The sequence below is a fragment of the Numenius arquata genome, chromosome 6, assembly GCF_964106895.1.
Source record: "Numenius arquata chromosome 6, bNumArq3.hap1.1, whole genome shotgun sequence".
Lineage (NCBI taxonomy): Eukaryota > Metazoa > Chordata > Aves > Charadriiformes > Scolopacidae > Numenius > Numenius arquata.
The window spans coordinates 58210032-58230895 of NC_133581.1; the positions used below are offsets into that span (position 1 = coordinate 58210032).

General features: G+C 47.5%; 1 protein-coding gene across 2 annotated transcripts in view; it reads left to right on the top strand.

Moving 5' to 3' along the window:
• The first annotated feature begins 4503 nt into the window (after positions 1–4503).
• Positions 4504–20864, top strand: part of IFT43 (intraflagellar transport 43) — a 45448-nt gene continuing 29087 nt past the window's right edge. Inside the window, exons 1-4 of one of the 2 annotated variants that reach the window (XM_074149474.1) lie at positions 4695–4749; positions 5302–5391; positions 11238–11267; positions 20405–20472. In XM_074149474.1, the coding sequence (XP_074005575.1) occupies positions 5311–5391; positions 11238–11267; positions 20405–20472 (179 nt within the window). In that variant the 5' untranslated portion in view covers positions 4695–4749; positions 5302–5310. Of the gene's footprint in view, positions 4750–5301; positions 5392–11237; positions 11268–20404; positions 20473–20864 lie in introns of both variants that reach the window. The other variant, XM_074149475.1, reaches the window with a different exon arrangement.

The following is a 20864-nucleotide window of genomic DNA, read 5'->3' on the forward strand; positions in this document are numbered from 1 at the left end:
AGCCGTGGCTGTGGGCGAGGCGGGAGCTGGGCAGAGCACTGGGAGAAGCTGGGCTGGGAGAGCACTCCCAGTTCAGAGGCCAGTGCCTCACCAAAGACATGACGTGTGGAAGAGGTTCAGAGGAAATCCATGGGGCAGCTGGGGATGCTGGACACCCGGTGAGCCAGTTCCCTGCAACTCTGAGGAGACGGAAGGGTGAGCTGCTCACAGTTTGCGTGTGCTTTGCTGGGGGAAGAGGAATTTGAGTTCCTTGATGGAGCAGACAAAGACGTAACAAGATCCAGTGGCTCTAAGATGATGTCAGGCAAATCACGACTTGGAGTAAGGTGCAAAGTCTGAGCGCTGCCCTTAACCATCCATGGAATATTTTTATGTAGATTGGGATGGATGTTTCTAGAGCTCCCCAGGCACTTCTGGAATGAATTCTGGATGCTTTCCCGCTCTGGGACCTCCTCTACCCGACGCTAGGTTGGAGGTCACACTAAATGCGGTAGAACTGATTGCTTCGGACTCCAGTAATCCATTTGCTACAGTGCCGCATGGTGAGTTATTAGTTAAGATGGAGATAAGTCCAGGAATTATAAGAGATTACTAGAGGAGTTCCCCAGTGGCTGGTCCTGGGCCCAGCTTTCATTAATGATCTTGGCACGCTGAAATGGATGTGCTAATGAAGTTGGCTGCTTGTCCAAAATTGGGAGGCATTGTCAATACAGGGGAGGACTGGGATATCCTATAGGAGGGGGTGGGCAATTTTGATGGCTGAGGCAGTAGGAATAGACGAAATGCAATAGTAGAAAATGTAAAGTTATGCTGTTAATGGCTGAGAGCAGGCTTGTCTGTTACGAGTTGACAGTGGGGACTTACCGCTTGGAAATAATCGTGGAGAAGAAGGATGTAGGTGTGGTGCCAGTTCCAGTATCGGGCCACTCACGTTCTTCTCCGGGTGTTGCTCTCTCTGGGTTGAGAAGAGGTGGGGAAGGTCCATGATCCGACATGCGCTGGAACCACCGCTGGTGGCTGCACACAGCAGTCGCTGAAGGTTGCACGTCTTGGACACGCTGGAATCCAGCCGGGCTGAGGAAGAGCCCGACAGGGCTACTGAGCGTGTGAGTATTGTAGGAAATATTTCACACTTGGCAACCCTGACTGGGGTTTGACAGTCTGAGCTGGGGCTGATGTAACCCGAACAGCGGCTGTTCTCGTGGAGATCAAGACAGGCAAATGCGTGGGACTTTTCTGCCGATCAAAGCCCCTTCCACCTTCCAGAGGGAGGAATCTCTTGTTTGAAGCTTTGCAATTGTTAGGAGATTTTGTCCTGGAACCTGTACAAATAACAGAATATTTGCAGTTGTTTCCCTCCTCCAAAAACCCTTAGAGATGGGGTAAACACTCCGAGGTGCGTGGAGAAAAAAATTGCAGAAAAATCAAACCGAGGTGCTTGGAGCTGGCAGTGTGGAGCAGGCCACGGCAGCAGCCTTCCCCCAGCGCTTTACTTCCCTGCAGAAGCTTACTGTTTTCAACGAATTGGCCCACGTTGAAATCAGGAGTCTGGCCGGCCGCCTGACGTGAGGGCTGGGTGAGGAAGGACGGCGCAGCGCTGTGTCACTGGTTGCTACTGGAATTGCCCTGCGTCCCATAAATCCTACTGCTGCCAGAGAGCTGCTTAACAAAACCTTTGGCCGCTCTGAATAAGGTGGTCATTGTTCTCCCCCACAGTAGTGCTACCATGTGGGCTTCCCACCAGAGCTGTAGCTTTAACTACGCGTGTGTGCCCTCGCTCTAAAGGTGGTCTAGGCATGTGGGAGTGCTCAAGTGTGATTGCTTTCCCAGACCCTCCCGGCTTTCTCTTGGGTAGAAGGAGGACCAGACACAAGCTCTATTCATAGGTCCAAGTCAAGGAGTAATCAACAGTGAACAGCGCTAGTGGGGGACTCTGTTAGTCCTAATCTGCGTGGTTGGGCTTGGGTTGAAACCAGATGGAGAGAGTCCATGCTTAGGTGTGAGAACTTGTCCATGAAAGGAATGCTTGCGTGGTTCCTACTTGCTGTTCAGACGAGAGGGGGTGGCAGCAGCGTGATTTATAGTGGGGGCAAAACTGAACAAGTAAGGCAGACTGAGAGCTGAGAATACACCTGAAACTGTGCGCTGGGAAAGAGAAACTCTGGCACCACGGATCTGAACTGGACAGGAAGCAAGCACAGAAAAGGGCTTTAGGCAGCCACAGCAGCACCGGACATTTGCTCTGTTAACTGTCTCCTCCTCGGTTGAGTGGGGCTGCTCTAGGCCCAGGATCAAAAGCTGCCTGCAGTGTCACCAGTAGGGCAGAGAATTAGGCTGTTCAGAAAAGGTGACCCCCAATATTTAAAGCGAGCAAGATCCATTTTAGCCACAACAGGAGACAATGGATGAAAACTCTTTCTCCCCTGTTGCCCTCACCAAGCAGGCGAAAAAGTGTCAGGGTGGGTGACAAACCCCATTCCAATGGGTGGAGGAGTCCAGAGGGACTCAAGGCAGGACAGATTTTAGGTTTCATTCTGTCTGCATGCCCGCTCTTCTCTCTCATCGAGAATCTCTGAAGTCAGAAGTCAAAGTTCGATTCCACAAGCGCTTAAATGTTTTCTGTCCCGCATGTGGACCCCACCCTCCTTCAATTGTCCTGAGACTCCTGTCACTGGGGTGGGCAGCAAGCAGCACAGCGTGTCTTGGGGGCAGCTGGGATGTGCTAGTGGGGTGGTGCCTGGGATAGGGACCAGAGGGGGATCATGAGGAGGGGCTTGGGGGGGTCAATTCAAGACAAGTGAACCCATGGGTCTTGCTGGCCCACATCGAGGGTGGCACCCCATACTGTTCCTACCCTGCCTCTGGTAGCAACACCCCACCAGCTACCTGTTTGGGGCCACAGCTGGCGATTCCCTCCTTCCTACCCAAAGATTCCCACCTCAGGGATGCTCTCCTGCTTTAGCAGACATTGCTCTGGACACTACCACGCTCCTCTTAGGACGCTCTTTTTCTGATCGAGAAGGCACTTGGACATCCTGGGGCTGCAGTCGCCTCTGTCTCCTGGTACCTCCGTAGCTGCACTGTTGCGGCTGCTCTTTGGAGGAGCCGATGGGAAGTGGGAAATGCGGGGCCATATTCCGACGGCCCCGGTGGCGAAGCATGGGGCCAGGTGAAAACTGCCCTCTCTACCTGGTGAATACTTGAATCTGTAATTAAAAGAGAAGAACTAAGTATCTGGAAGATCATGATTTCACAGAGCCTAAGCAGCCTGGCTTCAAAAAAGGAAAATCACGTCTCACTTACTGAATTCCTTGAACATGTCAAGGTTTGTAAAGAGAGATAATATCTTTTATTAGACCAATTGATACAGCTGGAAAAAACAGACAAGCTTTCAGGCACAGAAACACTTCTTGTATGTTTTTTCCAGCTATATCAGTTGGTCTAATAAAAAGTTATTACCTCTGCCCACAAATCTTATTTCACTTAATCCTTAGATCATCACAGCCACAGTGCAACTACTTGAAAATGTCCGTAAGGAATGGAAAAAGCGAGGATTATTTGACCCAATTTGTTTAGACTTCTTAAAGTTCTTCGGCCAGACCACAAGCTTCTACTAACGCTAAGCAGGTCTGGAGTGAGATGTGGTGCCTTTAATAAAAAGTGTTCCTGGAAGACTTAAAACTTTAGAGTTACACAGTCAATTTTCATCATGGGAAAGTGTCAGTCCTTGGCTGTGGCAGCAAAATAAGCGGGTGACAATTATTTAGGCTAATGAGGATGGGTGAAGATTGTGAGGAATGTCAAAGATACCAGAAAAAATATAGGCAAATGGACAAAGCACTAGAGACCTGGATGTTTTTTTAACACGTGGAGCTAAAGCCATTAATATATACATCTGTCCAGCCAAGAAAGGGAGCAGGGGTAGTTTTATGCAGCTCAGTGGAAATCTCTGCACAACGTACGCTCGAGAGGCATGTGTGTAATGATCTTATATTCGATCCCAGGGACTGCCTCCACCGAGCGCCCTGGGGACCGGTTGCCCTGTCTGGAAAGCAGTGTTAGAGAGCTGGAGAGGACTGGGAGGAGCATCAGAAGCGATCAGGAGACTTAGCAAAACCCGCCGTGAGGAGAGAGGTCTGCAAGGCTGGGATTATCTGCCTTAGTGGGAACTGAAAAAGCGTACCCAGTGAAGAGCTGGAGAAGGCAGAGTGGCAGGCTGTGTATAACCTGCCCCCACTGCATGTGAAATTAAAAACCGATAAAAAGAGTGCTTACATGACGTATTGTGCTGAGAAATTGTCGCCGTTAGTCAGGCCAAGATTTGAAGATTGCTAACGGGGCTGGATATTTATATGGCTACCAGGAGCACCCAGCGTCGTAATCCACCCACTGCCCCCCGTTCGGCAGCAACACCCAGCCCGCCCTCAGCCCGCTGTGCGGCCCGTCGGCTGCCCCTGCCCCCTGGGCCGGGCCCCGGGGAATCGGGGCTGCCCCGGAGGGGCCGGGGCCGGGCAGGCTTTGGCGAGGTCGGGCGCTCAGGGCTCCGCGGGGACGGCAGCCGGGGCGGACGCGGTGACAAGAGGCCCGGACTCGGCGCAGGCCAGGCCGGCGGGGCGGTGGGATCCAGCGGCGCGGCCCCAGCGGGCGGCGGTTGCCGGGGCGGCGGGGGCGGGCTGTCTGCCGGAAGCACCGGCGGCGGCGGCGGTGGATGGAGGCTGAGCCGGAGCGAACGGAGGCGCCGCCGCCGGGGTGAGCGGGCCCGGGCCGCGGCGAGGCCGCTCTGCCGCCCGCGGCGCGAGCTGGGCCGTTAACGGTCGCGGGGCCGTCCCGGCGGCGGGGGATGGGGGCGGCTCCAGGCTCTCCCGAGCGGGGGCTCCCGGGTCTTCAAGCGTGGCCCGTTCGCACGGGGGCTGGGCTGGGGGCTGGCGGCCCCCACCGCACGGCGGCGGAGGCGGGGGGGTACGGTGTCGTCCGTCCCTCCCGGGAGGCCTGCCCGGGCTTTCCGTGGTTACGGCCGCGGGGTTCGGCTTCTGTGGGGACACGGTGCGGCGGGGAAGGGCGGAGCAGCCCACGGGTGGGACCGAGGAGCGCGACCCACCCGCCGGCCGCAGGGTTAACACCTGCGGCTGGCGATGCCTTTGCGCTATCGAGGGGGCCGTGCCTCACTGCAGGGCACAGCGTGTAACTGCAGAGCTGCTGCTGCTGCTGCTGCTGCTGCTTGGGGCTTTCCCCCTCCTCCGAGGCAGCTGGTGTCAGTGGCCCTGTGCCTTCTGCTCCTTCGCCTTTCCCTCTGCGCTACAGGTACTAAAGATGAGCCGTCGAGCCCGCCAGGACTTCTTTCCAGATGAAAATCTCAGCAGGAAGAATTCCCCGTCTGCTTCTCTTGGAGAGGTGGGTGTCCTGTCAGGAGAACCTGTCTGGTGTTCCCAGTGGAGGTTTCTTCGCTTCTTCTGAGATTCTGTGCTCTGTCCTTTGACGTTTGTCCTTAGAGTTAGGACCAATGTCACTGCCCTGTCCCTTTCCTGGTGTTGCCCTCTGCGTGATGTGTAGTTTTCACACAGGGGTTACAGTTTCTCACGTGAGGTATGGAGAGTTGCATCAAACAGGACTTCAGGCCTCTCCCTCCTATACATGCGTATCTTCCATGGGAATTAAAATATGAGCAGGTACATAATTTTGTGACCGTTTTTGCCACCATCTGTGGTAGTAAGACAGTACAGGTAAGCAGATGCCTTACTTTCAGCCAGAGTACAGTATCTGCTCAGTATTGAATTTGTATAGTGACATTCTTTTTCCTTTGCGCACAGGCTACAGAGGTCATGCTTTGCAGCATCCAAGGCTTTGTCTTGTGGGTAATTGCAAGTGGTTCCCACATGGCTTTGGAGAAAAACTTTTGTTCAGAGTCTGTTCTGTCAGTACACCTTCAAAAAGCAGAAGATGGTCTGGAAACCCTGTTTCACAGGAGAGTGAGGCAGTGTCCTCTAATAGAAAGATGAGCTCTGAACCCTTTCGATTCACTTTCGTGCTTTCCACTGCAGAATGCTCAAATTCTACTTGGAAGTTTGCTCTCTGATGTTATCATGGTTTCTCAATGGGCATCCCCTGCTGGAAGGGGGGATTTTGCTCTTTGACACCTTCAGATGGACGAAAAGGTCATCAGACTTCCATCTTACTGACAGTGATATTTGTTTCAACGAGATGATACTTAGGTTTTTGCAATGCTAGTGGTCGTCTCCAGCATACCATATTCTTGGCTTCCATAAATTGCAAAACTGCTTTGCCCTGCTGGTTACCCTGGCACCAGCTGTGCTTCAGTCTACTGTGCTCAGAGCCCTGGGACCTTCTGTCTTGGGAGTGGCTACTCCCTGATCCTCTGTGCCATGACAAAATTCTCCTGTCACACTGAGTAGTTGTGTCCCAGCCGTTTGTGCCAAAATGGTTTTATGGGGGGATATTTCCTTGGAGTCCCTGCAATACTGTTGAAAATACACTGTTACGGCTTAGTTTTACAATAACACTTCATAAAACAGGCATTTATTTTTTTTTTTCTGGAGAAAGTATGCTCTTTTCTCTTGATAGGCAAAACAAGGAATCATCTCCCACCTATGTGTTCTCCCTTCCCCAGGTATGCTGTAGGAGTTCAGGAGGGACTCCGTGAGGGAGTTTGCACAAGGCATAATTTAAGAAATCGAAATAACCGTGGGCCTTCTAGGTAAAGAAAAACCACCAGCTGGTTTCTTAAAGGCTAAGTGGGTGTAATCGTTGGTTAGCCTCCAGATAGAGTGGCTCACTGTCAGATCGTTCTCTTACTGGAACTGGCCGTCCTAGTTCATGAACTGATTCCCTGGTTAGGAAGAGGCCAGGGCGTGATGTGGGGCTATGGCTGCCTGATTAACTTGCTGCAGTTGTACTTAGTGTGTCTTGCATCATAGCCGTTATAATAGCTGGGAAGAGATCATAAAAGCTCCAGTCCTTGGGCACCCCTGGAGAGGACTGAGAAGTATAGTTACAATCTTCTCTTTGAAAGCAGTGGGGTTTTCAGCAGCAGAAGGGTGAGGCCTTCCACGCCTTACAAGATTGAAATATGTTATTACTGGATCTTAACCACCAGGAAGAACCGTATGTGTCAATAGTCTTCCTTCAGACAGTTCTTTATAGCTAAATGTTGCTGTTAACTGAAAACCTTGGAGCTACCGGAGAAGAGACAGAATCCACTATAAATAATCTTCAGCCTTTTCCTTTGCTCTAGAACTGGAGGCTTCTCATACACGATCATATTTGATACCAAAGTAAGCATTTAATAGAACTAATATTGTTTTTCCCTTCAATCTAGATTGGTAATCACCTTTTACTTTTCTGGAAGCTTGGCCTTGGCTTGCCTCCAAGTGGTGGGGTCAGCTGTTACAATGGATGTCTCATTCAGCCATCTGGTCATCTTGAAACCTTTTCAAGGAACCTTCCCAAAAGAAACTATTTGCAAAATAATAATAAAAAAAACCAACAGTACAACTGGCAGTAGTAGAGGAGGCCCTATGTAATTAATGGAGAGTTTATTCTTGTTACTGATTTTGAAGACAAAGGGGTTTGTCTTCAACCTTTGCCATATTCACACCTTCGTGTATGAAGGTGTGAATATAAATTCACATTCAGGATAGTGATTCTGTCCTCAGTAGTTCCTCAGAGTTTTTAAAGTCTTTTAAGATTCACCTTGACTTTTTTTTTTAAATTACATGCCAATCCACCCAGTTTCCACCCAGCTCAAATTTCTGGTTTGAACATACCATTTGTGCTATTGTTCTCGTCTTTTCGTGACACTGAGAAGCATCCAGGAAGTGTTTTCCAGTCAGAGCAGATTGCTTGAAGGAAGCAAAAAAAGTACCTGTATATCCATGTTTCAACATCTGGGCTTTTTACAAGGAAATTCACTTGGAGGGGTGAACAACTCATTTAACATAATTAAAAAGGTCTTTGTTTTGAAGTCAATAGGCAAATCATCTGACTTGGAGCATAGATCTTATCAGGTCACTGCTGATCTCTCTTTGACCTGGACTCTGTCTTCCGAAAGAGACTCCAAACAATGGCACATCTCCTCAACTGTGTGTCTTCTCTCACAAACGTGTTGTTGAAATCTCCTTCCCTAGGACACAACTGCAATCGCTTGTGCCTTGTAGCCTAATGTACTTGTCCAAGCTCTATGAAAACATTGTCCAAGCTCTATGAAAACAGTATGATACTTTAATATCTTTTCGGTGCCTGTTGTGTGTATATATATCTCCCCCAATAAGTTCCTTCACTACAGCAGTGTATCTGTAATTCCTCTGCCCAAATCTCTATTTGATAGTTCCCATCCGTGTGGAGGTGTCTGCATTACGTTCAAATTTAGACCCCCTGTCTCCTCAAGGGGCTCACTAAGGGTCACAAAACTCACAGTCTACCATCTGACATGCAGAGCATTCCTGCCTTTTCAGAAGTGCAAGTACTAACAAACTACACTGCAGCTATGTATTATTTCATGAGGCAAGAAGGAACATGATTATTTGCTGTAATTGGCGCAGTCAGCATCCTCCTGCAGCAATGGCTGCGCGCGTTCCTGGCCTTTAGAGCTCCTTGGCAAATTGGCAGGCACTTGGGCACCCAGGGGAATATGCTGTAAATGGGAATTCCTAGAGATAAGTCTGCTTACTGCATGCCAGAACTCCGCATTTCAAACATTCATTTTCAGAGGGGTAATGTATCCATTTTTCCATTGGGAGGCCTTTCCCATCCCCTGGCTTGATGTGTTACTTTTTACTCATCTTGATGCTATCAAGTTTCTGACAAAATGGGACAAACTCAAGCTGGCCATGTTATTTGTAGAATGGGAGGGGCAGATCATATAATGAGATCTGTTGAAGAGCTTTGCTGTCCCATCCTACCAGGACTTCTGGACACTTTTATAGAATAAAAGTCAAACCTTTTTCCTGGCCCTAACATCACTGCTTCCAACAGCCTGACTGCTGGCTTGGTGACATCCACCAAAAGAAGCTCTTTAGCCAGGTTTGGAGGTCTTGAGGAGATTGATTTGGAAAGCTGAGTGGAAAAGCCTTTTTTAAAAGTATATTGGCAATTTTTTCCTTTTCTGTGTCTCCTCTCAGCAAGAGCGAACTATTTGCTGTTCCATAAGAAATCAGTATGCAAAAATATTGTAACGTTACCCTGCTTCCACAGTCCATTTTCTCTTTATCCTATAGTGAGGGGATTCCCTTGGGACATTGTTCAAGACTTCCCTGGTTTCTACCTCTTACAACCTCATTATGATGTTGTTGGTGTCTCTCTGGCAGCACTTTGTACATCCTTTGAGTGGAGACTGCTTTAGTAGGCAATAAGTCAGCCTAAAGCATGACGGTTTTCCAGGCTATGTTGAGAATATCTCCACGCGGGTAGGACGGGATCACTGTCACTTTATATCAGGGTTGTCCCAAAAATCATCTAAGTTTCTTACTGGTTCCCTTTCCCACATTTCACCAAAGCCTGGGGAAAGGCTCTGTGCTTACACTTCTGAAAGTATGTTCTTCTCTTGTTCTACCTGGTGTTTGTAAGCTTGCGTATGTTGTTGTGGTCCTTGGGTGACAGTTGAAAGTGAGCATTTCTGTGCTGTAAAAAATACCTTATTCAGAATAGATTTGTGTAGACAGACAAAAGCCTGGGCCACCTCCACTGCATATTGGAAGGATGTTCCCACAGATGAATTTTGCAAAGCAGCTGTTTGGACTTCCACCACCCAGCTTACAAATACTCCTGGCAGTGATTCTTTAGGCTGACATCCAGGCATCATTTAAATAGGACTCAGTTATCTAAACCAAGTGAATAAACAACTGCAAATCAGTTGCTGAGGGTGAATCCATGTGGAAGATTGCTCAAAGAAGTGGTTATTTAAACTCTTCCAACATGTGTTGTCCAGCTAGATTTCCCCCTGTGATACTGCGAGTCCTATTCCACTTGGGCTCCATACATCCAAAGAAGCTTAGGTCATGTTGGGCCCCCAGAAGCCTTTCTGCTCTCTGGTGTGGGAACAAGTGGGTCCCTGGCTGACAGATACACACTTCCAACAGATTTTACCAGTTGGGTGAATCTGATTTCATTTTTGCTGCTCATGGATATGGACATTTCTGTATCCCAGCTGCCCTAACCTGTGTGTAGCCTCCCTCTGCTCCTGTCTTGGTAAGACTCTAAGACCAGATGACAGATGACTAAGTGGACCCAGATACCAAACCACTTTAATCAGATATATGAAATTTATTGATCACATGGCTTCTCTGTTCCTCAGGAGAGATGATGTAGTCTAGAAGAAAAGTCGAGTGGATTAGTGTAGTGGTTCCAGCCATCCTGTGTGTACTCCTGGTGCAGGGTCGTGGGGTACCCTAGATCCTGTCCCTGAGTGATTCTGAACACTGTAATTTCTAGGACTGTGTAGAGATTAGCAGATTCTTAGTTGCCTACTTCTTGCATTTGGTGCCTAACAACTGGTTGTAACCACTCTAGGTGCTCGCAGTATGCTCATCAGAAAGGTTTTCAACCAGTTTGCAACTTTCACAGTGATTAACAGGCTGCTCTCCTTGAGTTACTCATCTACCCCATAACTAAGCTGCTCCCTCATACCATAGGGTTAGCCAAAGTTCATCTACTAAAGCTAACACTGTTGTCAGCTAGGCCTATCTCATGCGAACTGCTACAGCTCCTGCTCCCAGTGGAGGATCTGACCTTGGCTTGAGAAACAGTAGCTCCTGAAAAAAGCCTGCTGTGGTCTATAACCCCCAGTATGACCGGTCCAGTATTATTTCAGGTCTCTGGCATGGCTGCAGAGCCTATCCATACAAATCTTTCTAGCGTCCTACACACCTGAGTAACTTAGATTTTCTCATGCTATAGAGAAAAGGAACTAAGTCTTCTCTCCTCCCGTTCTCACTTGTAGGCTTTTTTCTTTAGCATGCCTTTCAAGGGTCTGATTGCTGGCAGACTTTCCTGCTGTTGCAGTCAAACAGGCATGCTTTATAGCATCACAGTTGGTATATGCATAAATGACTGGATATAAAATCTCACAATGGTGGGATCAGCTTTGTACTTTGTTCAAGTGAATAAGGTTGCAAAGCCTGTGCTGCGGGACAGCCATTCATAACGATCTTCAAGCTATTTTCTGCAGGCTTCCGTAGTTCTTCTTTTTAACTTCTTTCTCTCTTTTTCCCTCCTGATCCTTCTAGGATGAAGACCCTGAGGAAAAGGTTGACCATGTAAGACTAGAGGTTTTCTAGGTAGATGCTGGCTTCTCTGAAGGGGACTAGAAGGACTAACCTATTCATGTGTCTGGACACTACCTTAAGAGGGGGCTCTTGTATTGAAGAGTAAGACAAAGTTTGCTTCAGATGCAGTGTCTTTCCTGCATCCTCTCTTCCTGTTGCTGACAGGTGTTTTTATTGTCATTGTAACAGCTGCTCTTGTCAGCTGCTGCACCTTGTTGTAAGGTCACAGGTGTATATGTGACCATTGGAAAGGTACTCTATTTTCATTTAAAAGTCAGGGCAGCAATTAGCTAATAGAGTACAAAACCTCATTGAGCCTAGATTTGCTGTCCAGTATGATTAGCTTGCTCCCATAACATGAAAATTTGTCTTCAGGGATTATGAAGTCTTGCTGTTGTCCCAGAGGAGAAGGCCAGCCAGTAATAACAAGGATGTGTGCCTTTGTATTTTCTATGAGTCTTTTCCTTTTTAATGCACCAGCACTGCAATGCTAGTATCTGTGGTTAATAGGATGGCATAGTGCTTCTTACCAGGCTCCTGTTATACAGGGAAAAGGAATACCCATATCCTTTCTTGTCCTGAAGCAAAGCTAAAATATGTCTTGGCGTTCATTTGGCATTAGAAGCCAGGGTGGTGCTGTTCAGAACAACCTGAGAAATAGGGCCTGTTTCTGTTAAGCTTTTGGGCTAATTGTCTTGCACTCTTCCTAACCATGGAATTGGTGTTGCCCAGTTTCTCGTGGCTAGAGCTGCTCTCTGTAGATGTTAGACAATTAAAGCATCTTCTCCTGTACTCTTAATTCCCTCTGCTGAAGTACTAGCCCGCTAGTGGTAGTATAGTAGGTTCATTTGTGAAATTTAAAGCCCAGAAAAGAAACCCGTATCACCCATCTCATTAATTCTGGCCTCAGAAGGGTATGCTTATCACAAGGAGTCAAGACTATTCAGATTAGCTCAGTTTTCTCATGGTAGTGCTAGAGATGATATTGTAGGAAAGATCCACTGGGTTTATTCATCAGTGATGGATGGTTCAGGACTATGCCCAGAGCACTTTTCCATTTATCAGGCAAAGAGACCTCCCACTGATGGGTATAGTTTTGGGGACTGGTTACCCAATAGAAATTTTTCCTGATAATTGATCTAAACTTCCCCTCCCCCCCACTGGAACCAGTCCTTACAGTCATTTCACTGGAACTAATTCCACCTCCATACAGTGCCCTAAATCATTGATTCCCAAGGTCTGCTGTTCTGAGTGGTGGCTGGTCGCATGCCACAAGCGCCTTCTTGCTCCTGGCTGCTAAATTTCATTAAAATAACTAAACTGATGTGACTCTTCCACATGAGCAATTGTTGTTGCTTCAGGGATGTTATGCAATGGTGCCTGGCAAGGAGATTTTCCTTAGTATAAAGTGATTCCTGCTTTGAAATCCCTCTTGTTCGGATAATTCCTGCACTCTTTATTCAGGCTTGTGCTCTTAAGCATCACAGTCACACTTTATAGTAGTTTTTCATTTGCAAATGCCTGTGAAGGGTAACAAAATGGTTAACTGAGCATTGAGAAATCTAACTGATCAGTAAGCTGCTTGTTACTTATAATAATATGTGCTTACAAACTTCTATTAATTGTATCATGTCTCTTCCAAACCAATTATTACTGGAACTTCATATTATAAAGTGTGATCCAAAACTTGTTGCAGTATATCCCTCCCTTAGTCATTGCCTGGCCAAGCTGAAATACTTGGCTTCTTGAATCATTTGTCCGAAGTTGGCCCCTTCGTCCCCCTGATGGCTCATGTAACCCTTCTCTGAACTCCCTTTGGGCTGTGCTGAGTGTTACAATCTGAACTCTTCCTGGATTTGGTCCCTTTCCTCTTGCTGTGTTGAAGTTGCTTTGTGGCTGGCTGAATACTAGCAAACAGTCCCATCTGGGTTGTCAATGCGAACGTACCTGCTGAAGTCCTGCCCTCCAGCCATCTGCCTGCTCTGAGACTTGTTTTGCATCCCCTGGCAAACCGCTCATCTTGGATCTGAATTTTTGCCAGTTGAATCACTCATTTGGCTGCACCTTCCAAGGCTGCCTGGGACATTTAGCCAAAGGCTGTAGGGCTGATCAATGGCATAATAAAGGGTGTATCCTAATATCTCAGTTAATTTGCAGAGGCAGAATAGGCAGGAGGCGTATGAACATGGCTGTGAGCCAAGATTTCGCTGGGTTGTCTTCCTGGCTTTGCCATGGACTTGCTTTTGGGCCTTGGAGAAGTCCCTTTTCCAGTTTGCTTTACTCCGCGTCTGAAAGGAGAGCTAGGGCTTTATACAGAACTGTGGGGATTCCCTAACGCAGGTCCACAGGGGGATTTAGATGCCTTAGCCTCATAGCAAAATCCACAGCCTCTATTAGGTGCCTGTGTAGTATGTAGACAATCTCAGGAAGGGCCTGTGGATCTGTTAAGGTGGTACAGAGTGTCTGGGGACTGCAGTGTCTGAAATCCTGTCCTTCCATGGAGTTCTGACCTCATCCTGAGAGCCCTGGGAGTGCATGTCCCTGCAGTAGCAGTGAGTGATCCTGATCCCCATTGTGTGTTTTGCAGCCTTCAGCAGTGGAGCAGGGCTTTTCCTTACCTTCGGGGACCTCCAGGGATGCAGGTGTTAGTTTAAATGTTGAAGGCGCAGGTTTTGTACATAAACTTAAAGATTAAACCCACCATCTCCTCTCCAAGCTGGAAGATACTGATTTTATTGTCCTCTTCCTCTTCCTGAAAGATGTATCAAGTAATGTTTTCCACCTCCCTAGAGAATATTATATATAATGACAAAGCTACGAGCTGTTCTGGGTCTCAGAAGGCTCTCAGTCCTATCTCCTGAAGCTTCTCGACTTTGCAAATGGAACGGAAAGAATTTTTGGGCTGCAGGGAAGGATTTTCTAACTGAAGGCAACAACATTTGAGCAGGAAGACATCTCTTCCAGTCCTAATGAGTCCAGCTGGGACCTCGTTCCCAAGTTGTGCTTTGGTAGACATGCCATAGGTGGTCTCAAGGTCCTTCATGGACAAAGGTGGGGAAAGCACCTGATTGCTGACTCTTAGGTAGGTGGATGTTGACCTCTATGGTACTATATCACTCAAAATTTGAGTGATGACATGCTTTAAGGCAACAATTAGAAAGGGGATTTGAGGATCTGACCTTTCCAGAGGGGGCAGCCAAATCCTCCTGTAGTTCTAGTTCCCAGTGCTTTTAAAACAAGTTGGGTGGAAAAATGCGCTGTTGCTTTTTAGGTTAAGACAACACATCAGGAACAGTTGTTTTCAATGAATGTTTGATGGAATAGTTGGAAGAACAACTATCAAAAAAATTTAAGTACCTGAAATGTGTAGCCAGTTGCGGACTTAGGTTGCTAGTTTGCCCAGTTTGGTGGGGTTCTTTGAGTAAGTGTATTTGCATCCTAAAACATAGTGCAGAATGATGCAGATATCCCCTGGTGAGAAGCCACCTGCACTCCACCTGGGGAGGTACCAGCTTGGTTACCAGAAGTACCTAAAGCTAGACCGTTTCCAGACTCAAGCTGACTCACATGGATCCTGCTTGCAGGTGTGTCTGCACCTGTGGTGTAGACATGGCCTGAGGCTTGATATGATCAGGGCCTTTAATCAGAGCGGTATTTTCCTGACCCAGTTCTTACCCTTGCACAGTGGTTGGCACCCAGCTCCAAACTCTCATTCCATTGTCTGGTCTGGTCTGGTCTGGATCTGCCCAGCAGCCACCCTCCAAGTGCTCCTCCCCGTATCCCCTGAAACTTAGAAACGTGTGACTGAGGAGCCCAGCTCTGTCTGCCCTCAGCTGGGTGCTTACTGGGGACCTTATTTGCGTAAAAATAATCACAGTGGTTTAGGCATTGTGCAGCCACTCTAGTTCAGAGAGTTCACGATCTACAAAGTCATGTATAATTGTAATGCAGTCCCTCACAGGCCTTTTTGTATCTACAGCTTGCGTTGCAGTGGAATCTAGAGAGCGTTGTGGTGTAGCTGGGACAAAAATGTCCTGTTCCCAAAGACATTGCAGTCAGACTGTGTTGTTTTTCTCTAGCATCCTGTTCTCCCCTGTGATCTTCAGCTTGTAGAAGAGCCCTCACCAGGGGTTAGCTGCATTTTGTATACGCCACGTTGCCAGGCTTTTGCCTTCTTAGGCAGGCAATGGAGAGAGGGGTGGACTGGCAGTAGGTAGCTCTTGAAGCAACTGGCATCTCTGAGAACCTGGGAGGGTTCTCTGAGGCAGAATTTCCCATAGCTATTGCACATTGTGAATGCCCTCCCATTTGTGTGTTTGTCCTGGGCTGAGCTGAATTTGTCCCTCCATGTCTCAGAGTTTCTGTCTTCTGTTTGGATTCTTGCATCGTGCTGATAAACACCCCCCACCAAAGCGAACCAGCATCCAAGGAGGCTTTTTTACCTGCTTCCATTTTACAGGGATTGCTTCTTTTTTTCCAGTGGTCTCCTGGTTTCTTGTAGAAATGCTGGACTCCCAGCCTGTTCCCGGGGACCGCTCAGCTGGAAGTGGGCCAGATTCTCCAGGAGGAATCTAAAAAATGCAGCTGAACTTTTGTTCCCTAATTAGGCCAACTTCCCCAGTGTGAGCCCCAGCACTGCATGGCCTGGAGCTCCCCAAGGCCTTGCGCTGCCTCTCTCCCGTGCACCCCGAGTGGCTGGCCAGCAGGGCAGTTATTTTCAGCTTTCTGAGGTTATCTACTAGCCTTTTGATGACATCTACTGAAATAGCATTTCTAGTCAGCCATGTTTCCCAGCCTTTCTAGTAGTATCCTCCCTCCTTGGCTACCTTGATGTGGATTAGGGACAATCCCATCAAAAATAATGTTATTAAAAGCATTTCCTTTTCTTTTCCACACATTTATTTCATGTGTTGAGTGCTCCCGAACCCACCCGAACGTAGCAAAAGAACTGTAGGAGCGATGGAGATAGATGGGAGCATGTCTGACAGTATGTGGCACAAGGTCGTGGCAAACTGTTTGAGATGTTCATGTCTAGGAGGGCTGGAGGGGCACTGCCCTGTAACTGGGGGTTGTGAGAGCATTCTGCCTGGTAACCCCTTGCTCAGAGAAGCAATTTGTTGGGTGCTTCACTATTTTGATGCAGGGGAGAGCAGTAGCTCTTGAAGACAGAATACGGTGCCAAATGCAGCAATATAGACAGCTTTCCTAGCACAGGTAAGCTTGACTAGATAGCTGACTGTTGTTTTAGCGAAGAAATTCTTAATAGCTGTTTAACAGTATCAGCTGCTCTTCTACCTCCTGTGATAGGTGACAGAGAGTTAAAGCTCCTCAACGATTTTTTTTCTGTCTCAATAGCACTTTCCCTAGTAAAGGAAGGTCAGTGACCATGAAGAAGGACACTTTGTGGATGAAATGGAAATCCAGTATTTTCTACTAGGGATTTCAGACATGCAGTAGTCAAAACTAACTCATCAGGTCTGTTTGTGGAGGTTTGCTTTTCCTCAGTTGGGGGGCCTCTGGCAACTTGCTGGTGAAGAGGGAGCTTGAGACTGGCCATACTTCTTTCTTTCTGCTCTGTGGTCAATATTGAATAAAAACAAGGCACCTACATACTGTATAAAATCTCACAGTGTTTGTATATTGGGCGCAACATAGATCCCATACATTTTAGGAGATGTGTTACATGACAGAAAAATTGTATGTCCTCTGTTGCATGCTCTCAATGTCATTTGAGTCCCTGTTTCCCTGCACAGAGTGCTCTACTGTTTCAAAGGAATTGTCATGTTGATGAGGGTAAAGTAATCCATATTTCCACACCCATCTGAGAATCTGAGGGACTCAACATGTCCATAATCTGCCTGTGTTGTGGTAGGTCCTAAAAAGAAACTTTGCTGGACTCTGAGGATCCAGAGACAAACAGTTCCTTCCATGAGGGAAGCAACATCCTACTAGCACCTTGAAAACTGCAGACATGATCTGACAAGTGGCCTGGAAATTTCTGCCTTAATGGGGAAACCAAATTAGAATTCTGCATCTGTCTGATAAGACAGGGCCTGACTACAGATAAAGAAGAAGGTAGAGTTTCTACTTTAAGGCAAGAGAGATGGAATTCAGGCCAGTGATTTTTCAAAGGGAGAGATAAAATACCGATTATGGTGTAGTACAAAAGTGTTGGTAAGGAAGGCGGCCTGAGAAATACTGGAAAAATGCCATCATAAAAATGCTGAACTGAATTTCTGAGAAAGAATAAAATAAAGGGCTCAGACCATGGCAACGTTCCATGAAAAAGTGTATGATCTGCAGAAACTAAGGTGAAAGAAATCTTCTGGAGATAAATAACTGACAAAACTTGGAGTGGAAAAGAGACTGAGCAGCAAGAGCTGATAGAGAACACTGTTGTCAGGAGCTGGTGCAATCTCAGAGTTTTGGACACCAAACCGTTTGGGCGTATAGCTTAGCTTTGCATTTGGGAACATACATAGAAATGTTGCCCAAGTATAATATATAGGTACCAATAAGATCTCATCATTTAAAGTCCCCATTTTTTTCCACCAAAAAGGTGTGTTCAGGAGCACATTTGCTCCATTACAGAAGAACGATGTCCTCTGTTTCTGCTCTGCTCCCTCTAGAGTTGACGTTCTTCCCACTTTCTGCCGCAAGCTCTTGCTTGCAGCTGCAACGTTCCTACCTGCCACCATATTGTGGCAATGCACAACATTGCATTCTCAATTGTAAATTATGCTGAGGTTTTGGAAATGTGAAAGTGTATGAAGGCAAGTTTATTTACTTGACAAAAGTGCATGTGGCATGTGACCTTATTAAGGCACTTTCCAGGCAAGTAACAAAGAAAAGCTATTTATCCTCAGCTGACAGTTAACATTGCCTTTCCTGTTGCTAGTGCTCCTGTGGGCAGTTCAAAAAGAATTACCTGATTTATTGCAAGAGGAATAAAGGGACCTGTAGGTATGTGTGAGATGTTTGTCAGGGTCTGACAGACATTCAGGATTTCCTGGTGTGTATTATCAATGGGAAGACGTTATAACATTGGCAAGACATTGGAATCAAACCCCTAGATGCTGTGGAGTCATGCCCTGTGCAAAGACTGGGGCAGTCATTCTTGTCACCCTTTGATCTGGAGTGCCCGACTTGAGATGTCTTAGGTCTGAAGGCTAGTTTTGATGATGAGGGAATTAAATTGCAGGTGTATTGGAATGCTGTGGGGGTGCTGCATTTTCCCTCAGCTTCATGGCCCAGGTTCTTTGGTGACATTTGTGTAACTCCATGCACCTTTGTGAGGAGTTGTGTGGCTGTGCGTTGGGAATATGGCCTGCTGGCTATCTGGGAGATGGTGTGAGGGGAGGAGGGTTGTTTGCATGAGAAGGATCTGTGTGGGAGGGAGTGTGTTTTTGAGGTAGGGGTGTGTGTAATGGGAATAGGGATGTTTATGTGGGCATGCACGCCCATATGTGGTGTGTTTTTCCCCTTTTCCTGGGCTCTGGGTGTGTTCAGATCAACTGAATTCAAAATGCTCCTTTTTTGGCACTATAGCCTCTTCTCTGGTTTGGCATCTTAAGAATCTGGGGGAATCATTTAAAGATCAGAAAACTCCATTCACTTGGGCCCCTGAAGGCTTCACATTCTGTGACATGGTCATTCCAGTCGACTGAGCTCTGTCCCCTGCGGATGAGCCCATATAAGGAGGCTGTTTCCTGCGTTTCACGTTCCCTGCCTGTCCCTCTGCCCTCCTGTGCTCCCTTTGCTGAAGAAAGCTGGTATTTTGGGACTGCAGCTCCTGCCTCATTCCTGCTCCCTGTTTATTTTTGGAGGATGACTATTTTTGCTCCTATCAGGGAGCTATGCAGGGTCGTGCCCCTTCCCTGCAGCAGGCAGTGGGTGCCCCTGGCAAGCTCTCTTCATTTCCCACACTCACAAACAATGCTTCTGCTTCAAGAAATAAACACGGGAGACCCCTACCACCAGGGGTTAGCTCAGCCCCTTCCTCATCTGTGGCAAGAGGTAATTTGGCTTTTGCTCAGCGTTGACCCCACCACATATGCGAGGTCCCCTCTGTCAAGTCAAAAATCTTCAGGAGTCACCCAGCCCATTCCCTTTCTTAAAGAAAGCTGTGGGAGCCACCTGTCTCCCCCACCATTGCTCCAGCTTAGACTCTTTTGCAGTTACCATTTTTCCCCGTTTTGGGACTTTTTTTACCCAATCATCCCTTCTCATGATGGTCCCTTCACAGGTCCCCATAACCCATCTTCCTCACCGGGCACCATCAGCTGGGAGCTATGTGAACTGACATTCATGCACTGGGTTCGCTTTGCCCCTCTGCTTTCACCACTGCCTGTCATGTAAACACTGATGCCACTGCTGTACAAGGTGGGTGCTTCAGGCTGGGGGAACTGAGCCCAAAACTGCCCAAGGCAGCAGGCAGCTCCCATTCAGTGGGAAATCATGGCCCTGCTCTTTGAAAATTCCCCTTGTAAGCCCCAAGCTGAATTCCTGTTTTCTCTTGCAGCACAGCAGAGTACCACACAAGACAATGCAAGAAAACAGCAGGGAGGGTCTTCAAGCTCTGTATCATTTCAGTGGTGGGATGCACCTCACCTAACTTTAGAGGTGTTTGGTATGGCTGTCTGTATCTGAACTTGGCATCTAACCTCCTATTGTAGGCAGCGGACAAAAGCAGACACTTTTTAGGAACAATTCCTCGTCTAAAACGAGGTGTCTAAAACGAGCTGACCCTAGGAAACATGTAGCACGTGATACCTCCCACTGAAATGTGGGCAGCAGTAACAAACAAGTTCCCAGTGAACCATATTTTGCCAGGAGAGCGCATCCTCTGTGGATCAGTCTGCTAATGTACTGGACAAGTCAAAGGCACACAGAGCTGACGCTTGTCAAGATACTGATTAGTGGTACATCTTTTGCTTACAGAGATGCTTAAAAACCTGTCCTGCAATATTTGTCTTCCTTTTGTTTTATGAATAAACGGCATTTTAAACACTATCTCTCCATCTATTATTTGGTAAAATGTTACATTAGACTGTGTGGACCTCGTGTCTCAATTGGCTTGACTTTGTCTTGACTGGACCTGGCTGTAACATGTCTCTTCTCTGTTAAAGGGCCCACCACCTAAACCCCCACGCCGGCAAGGAGGCTGGGCAGATGATCCTGTAGTGGCAGCTACCAAGTGAGTCCTCACCTCTTTCCTTATTAAGGGGGGATTAGGCATGGATTAAGTGAATATCACTAGTTTGGCTTTGTTGTCACAGGCATTGGAACAGTTTTTTCTGGATCTTGTAGGTGGCCTTTGTATCCAATATCATTGTAGCTCCTTCAAACCATTTGAAGTATTGCTCTTGCTTGGTTCCGCTGGCTGATGCTCTTTATAAATTGGCCTGACAGGGCTCAGAACTGCGTACATGTCGCTGTCTGCCAGAGGCAGTGTGTTCCTTAGCTGGCACAGTAACTGGAAGGAGTGAAGAGCGTAATAAGCATGTTAAATGCAGAAGCTGGGAGGGGGGATTTGACTGGTTGTGTCCTTTCCAGGAGAGTGACACATGACAGCGCCCCACTGACAAG